Below are 6,000 nucleotides of genomic sequence, written 5' to 3'. Positions count from 1 at the left end.
GGAGTTGGGAGGTCATATTGTGGCTGTACAGGATGTTGATTATATCACTTTTGGAATATTGCATGCAATTCTGGTCTCCTTCCTATCGGAAGGATATTGTGAAACTTGCAAGGGTTCAGAAAATATTTACAAGGATGTTGCTAGGGTTGGAGGATTTGAGCTACAAGGAGAAGTTGAATAGGCTGGGGCTGTTTCCCCAGGAGTGTCAGAGGCTGAGGGGTGAACTTGTAGAGGTTTATAAAATCATGAGGGGCATGGATAGGATAAATAGACAAAGTATTTTCCCTGGGGTGGTGGAGTCCAGAACCAGAGGGCATAGGTTTAGGGTGAAAGGGGAAAGACATAAGAGAGACCTAATGGGCAACATTTTCACGAAGAGGATGATGCATGTATGGAATGAACTGCCAGAGGAAGTGGTGGAGGCTGGTACAATTGCAACATTTAAAAAGAATTTGGATGGGTATATGAATAGGAAGGGTTTGGAGGGATATGGGCCGGGTGCTCACAAGTGGGACTAGATTGGGTTGGAATATCTGGTCGGCATGGATGAGTTGGACCGAAGGGTCTGTTTCCGTGCTGTACATCTCTATGACCTGGGCTCAACCCACTGGCAGATGTTGATTATTGCAGTCAGTTATGACCTCACTGACCAACTTCTGCCACTCGATGGAGTCTGGTCAATTAAAATTACATAAGGTAAATTTGATATGAATGTAATTTTATCGCAGTAACATATTTATTTAATATTTTTAAACTGACTTTGCTTTAAAGATTATTTTAGTTATAAATGTAGGCATTTAGGAACGTACAGCTTAATATTTTCATGATTTGGAGGTGCTGGTGTTGGACAGGGGCGTACACAGTTAAAAATCACACAACACCAGGTTATAGTCCAACAGGTTTATTTGGAAGCACTAGCTTTCGGAGCACTGCTCCTTCATCAGGTGGTTGTGGAGTATAAGATTGTAAGACAAAGAATTTATAGCAAAAGTTTACAGTGTGATGTAACTGAAATTATATACATTGGAAAAAAAACCTGGATTGTTTGTTAAGTCTCATCTTTTAGAATGACTGTTTTGGTTTCAATTCTTTCCTATGTAAATCCCAGAACATTTTAAAAATTTACATTCTGAAGTGAACTTTAACGATAGGTGCCATGTCAGCTAAGATAATGCATTGAAGGTGTGAAGTTAATCCTTTTTTTTAGAAATAGAATCAGTCTGAACATTGGGGCACAGACAGACAGACTTTAACCTCACACCTTCAATGCATTATCTGAGCTGACATGGCACCTATCATTAAAGTTCACTTCAGAATGTAAATTTTTAAATGTTCTGGGATTTACATAGGAAAGAATTGAAACCAAAACAGTCATTCTAAAAGATGAGACTTAACAAACAACCCAGGTTTTTTTTTCAATGTATTATTTCAGTTGCATCACACTGTAAACTTTTGCGAAAAATTCTTTGTCTTACGATCTTATACTCCACAACCTGATGAAGGAGCAGCGTTCCGAAAGCTAGTGTTTCCAAATAAACCTGGTGGACTCTAATCTGGTTTTGTGTGATTTTTAACTTAATATTTGTGCTTCTTTTATACTTAGCAATTTACCTTTCATTTTTCCCAAGCAAGAAATGTCCATGGGAACCTAGCTCTGTCATGACTTCACTTAAAGTCATGATTTTCAAGAATACAACAAAACTGTTCTGATGAAGGGTCATGGACCTGCCAAGTATTCATTCTGCTTTCTGCCATATCTGTTGGGTTTCTCCAGCAATTTCTGTTTTTGTTTCAGATTTCCAGCATCCGAATTTCTGGGTTTTAATTGAGGATTTGCTGTACTTAATAAAGGCTATTGATATTCACTGGCATTTGTGTGGGCCACCTTCCGTCAACAACCCAGACAAGATTTTACCACGGGTTGTACGCCACTTGTCATTGGAACATAGGAAGAGCTGTCGGCTGTTCAGTCCCTTGAGCCTGTTGCGCCTTTAGAACTTAGAATCCCTACAGTGTGGAAACAGGCCTTCGGCTCAGCAAGTCCACACCGATCCTCCCAAGGGTTACCCCAGCCAGACCCATTCCCTTATTTTTCAACATTTCCCCTGACTAGTGCACCTAACACTATGGGCAATTTAGCATGGCCAATCCACCTAACCTGCACATCTTTGGATTGTGGGAGGAAACCGGAGCACCCTGAGGAAAAAAACACACACACACACACACAATGTGCAAACTCCACCCAGAGAGAGACTGGAATTGAACTGGGTCCTGAGCACTGAGAAGCTGCAGTGCTAACCACCGAGCCACCATGCTGCCTCTTTCAAAGAGATCACAGCTGACTGTGATCAGCTTACTCCATATGAGTACCTCTGGCCAATATCCTTTAATATCTTTGTTTACCTATCTCAAATTTAAACCTAACAATTGATCTAGCATTCACAACTGCTCGTGGAAGAGAGTTCCAAATATGAACTACCCTTTCTGTGTAGTAGTGCTTCCTCTCATCTCTCCTGAATGGTTTGACCTTAATTCTCAGAAAATGGCCCCTAGTTCTAGAATCCTCAACCAGTGGAAATCGTTTAGCTTTATCCACCCTGTATTTTCTGTTAATATCTTTACGACTTTGATCAGAACTCCCCTTTACTGTCTAACTTCTAGTAAAAAAACAGGTTTATTTTGAATGATCTCTCCTCATAACTTAACCCCTGATGTCCAGTTATCATTCTTTTGAACGTATATTGTAATCCCTCCAAGGCCAATAGATCATTCCTAAGGTGTGGTACCCAGGTCTACTCAAAGTACTCTCATCAGGATCTAACCAGCGTTTTGTATAGCTGTGCAGCATAACTTCTGCATCCTTGTACTCCAATCTTCTAGATATAAAGGACAACATTCCATTAGCTTTCTTCATTATTTTCTGCACACATTTGTGACATTTTAAATATGCCAATGCCCTGCAAAATCGAGGGAAGTGTTAGACTGCTGTGCAATCCATTTGTGTGATGTGGCAGTCATGGTTGAATAATTCAGTTTGTATAATCTTAGAGATGTAGGTATGGGGTTAGCTGCAATGCTAACTGTGTGGGAGTAACGTGAATGTCAGGCGTGAGTCCTGATTAATGGAGGGAGTGATAGGAGTGTGGTCGTTTGAACAGTAGTTAAGGCAGTTGGTAAATTAAGGGAATAGAAGATGCATGCACAGACCTCTTGACTCCTGAGACCAGTGAACATCTTCCTGCCACTGCATTCAGATCCTTGGTGTTCCACTCCTAATGTTGATCTTCATGGAATCTGCTACCATTGTGGCTCGATGAATGTACTAAAAAAACTCCAACACTTTTCACCTCCCTCACCCAGAACCACAGCACAAAGTCAAAAGGCCATGGAGCTCACACTCTCACATGTTGTGCCATTGTGGGGTCCTTTCCAGGTCAGACTCACTTCATTTCCAGGTCAAATTGCCTGCATCTGCTCCAGCTACACAGCACATCACCAATCTTTAGAGGGTATTGACTAACTGGGAAGGGGGGCACACCAGTTTGAAGTGACGTTTGCAGCTTTCAATATTGGCCCCCTTCTCAGGCAGTTGTAAGTGATTGGATGCGAAAATCATTTGAAGCAGTAGCCTGAATGAAGTTGATATATATCCTGCTCTGCAGTCAACAGGCATGGCTAATTGTGCCTTGTGATCCGCAAGTCTATTTTCAGGGGGTGGCTGAATTTAGACCCTTTGATTCCAGATAAACCATGGAAACGTTGAAAGTCAGTTATTTATTTAGTTTCTAACCAGACATTTCCCATAGAAACAGATTAGCACTACTGCCTCATAGCACCAGGGTCCGGGGGCTGATTCCAAACTCAGCTGACTGTCTGTGTGGAGTTTGCACATTCTCCCCATGTCTACATGGGTTTCCTCTGGGTGCTCCAGTTTCCTCCTGCAGTCCAAAGTTGGGCAGGTTCGGTGGGTTTGCCTTGGTAAGAGCCCCATTGGGTTTACAAGGATTGGGTGAGGTGTGGGTCTGGTGGGATACTCTTCACAGGGCCTGTGCAGACTCAATGGGCCAAATGGCCTCTTTCTGTACTGCAGGGATTCTAGGATTATAAAAGGACATACCATGAAGACATTATCAAATTCAACTAAATGGCATCCAGAAGAGATTCTTACCAGATTCTCAGCACTGTGCAATTCATGTGTAGTGGATGCACATCGTGTGATCAGAGGCTTGAACATGCAGCTCACAATTATTGCTTCCATACTTCGTGCAGCTGATTTACTATCCCCAGTGGTAAAATTATTTCCAAATCCAGCCTTGTCTAAATATATGGAAAATACAAATCAATATTATACTTACTAAGATGCATGTTCACATCCTTGTGTTCTCTTTAACCAATTCTTTGTTCAACCACCTTTAACCCTCATAGATTGCTCTCATTCATTTTCACTGCTCTGCAAATTGCTTATATATTATGAGCCTACACATTAATTCATATGATATTTTGCAAGTAATAGTTGCTACTTGCATGAAGTTCCTACTATGTGTGTATAGTCAACCTTTAAATGTAATTTTTTACATAACCGTTGTTGAATTGCATTTGCTACTAATTGAAACTATATCTTAACCATTGAAGTTTCACTTCCATCTTTTTAACACATACTTAATTTTTAACAAATAAAAATTAGGATGAGGAGCACAGTAGTGGTTTGGGCAAAATCAAGTACAGCATTTCAGGATGGAGCAGCAGGAAATAAAACAGTAAATAAAAAGGTAAGTTTAAAGAAATGATATCTGAATGCATTCACAACATTGTTTTAGGTCAGGGACGCAGAATCAGGGTTAAAAAAGTCATGTCCTTGTACTGTGCGGCAAACAGTGAGAGAAAGGAGGGCCTTTACAAAGAGAGAGAGAGAGAGAGATAGGGATAGACAGAAGGAGGGAGGGAGAGAGAGAGAGAGAGAGACAGAGACAGAGACAGAGAGACAGATAGGAGGAAAGGCACTTCCAACTTGAGACACACTATCACCAACTATGGAAACTTTACAAGAATACTTTTTTAGAACAATATTTCAAGGCAGAAGGTAGGAAAAAAGCTATTTTAGAACTAGTGTTATATAATGACAGAGGTAATAATGAATCTTGTAAGGAAAGAATCCTCTGTGCAAAAGTGATCATAATATTATGAATCTAATTCTAATGTGCATATGGCTCAAGTGTGAAACTACAGACTTAAGTTTAAAAAAGTAATTTTGCAGAAAGAAATGAGCTGCCTGTGGGAGATTAAATCAGGAGCTTAGATTAAAAGATTTAAGCAGATAAGAAATGCAAACAATTTAATGAAAGTATTTATAATTCTCAATAGACATGCTAGACATGCATTATTTCTGAAGGAATAAACCTCCACAAGAAATGTGATCCAACTGGGGCTAACCACAGTATCAGATTCCACCATTGCCAAAACGGTTAGAAAACCCAAGGATTGGAAGGACTTTTGAAAACAGCAAGTAATGGCCAATACATTAGCAGAAAGGGAGAAAATAGAATGAGAGTAGACTAGCAAAAATATAAAAATAATATAACATATCTTAAGAACTTCTGCAAGTCTGTAAGAAGAATTTCTTGCTCCATCATTCAATATGACCATAGCTGAGTTTTGACATCAGCACCACTTTCCTGTCCTATCCCTTGATTCCCTTAGTCTCCCGAAGTCTAATGATTTTGGTTTTAAATCCATCCAATGGCTGAATATCCACAAAATTTTTGTTCTCTATTGAAACTGGTAGCAATACCTGCAGTTCCCTGACAGATAAAGCCCCTTTTTAACAGCTTTTTAGAATAAAGCGAACATCTCGTATTTTGAATGGAAAAACGTAAACTAGGAAAATCATTTTTGAAAAACAAGACACCTTAAATTTCAATTTTCCCAATGCAAACAGCTAAATAAACCACATTTATTGAATTCAACTTCAAGAAGTTCTTAAAGCCAAAACAACTTTGAACA

General features: G+C 39.7%; 1 protein-coding gene across 1 annotated transcript in view; it reads right to left on the bottom strand.

Annotated features, from left to right (window-relative positions):
* Positions 1-6,000, bottom strand: part of LOC122551900 (protein unc-80 homolog) — a 284,010-nt gene that overhangs the window by 186,717 nt on the left and 91,293 nt on the right. Inside the window, exon 17 of the mRNA XM_043694468.1 lies at positions 4,169-4,317. Coding sequence (XP_043550403.1) covers positions 4,169-4,317 — 149 coding nt within the window. The remainder of the gene's footprint in view (positions 1-4,168; positions 4,318-6,000) is intronic.

Source organism: Chiloscyllium plagiosum, chromosome 7, assembly GCF_004010195.1.
Source record: "Chiloscyllium plagiosum isolate BGI_BamShark_2017 chromosome 7, ASM401019v2, whole genome shotgun sequence".
Lineage (NCBI taxonomy): Eukaryota > Metazoa > Chordata > Chondrichthyes > Orectolobiformes > Hemiscylliidae > Chiloscyllium > Chiloscyllium plagiosum.
This window is presented reverse-complemented; position numbering and strand designations above follow the sequence as displayed.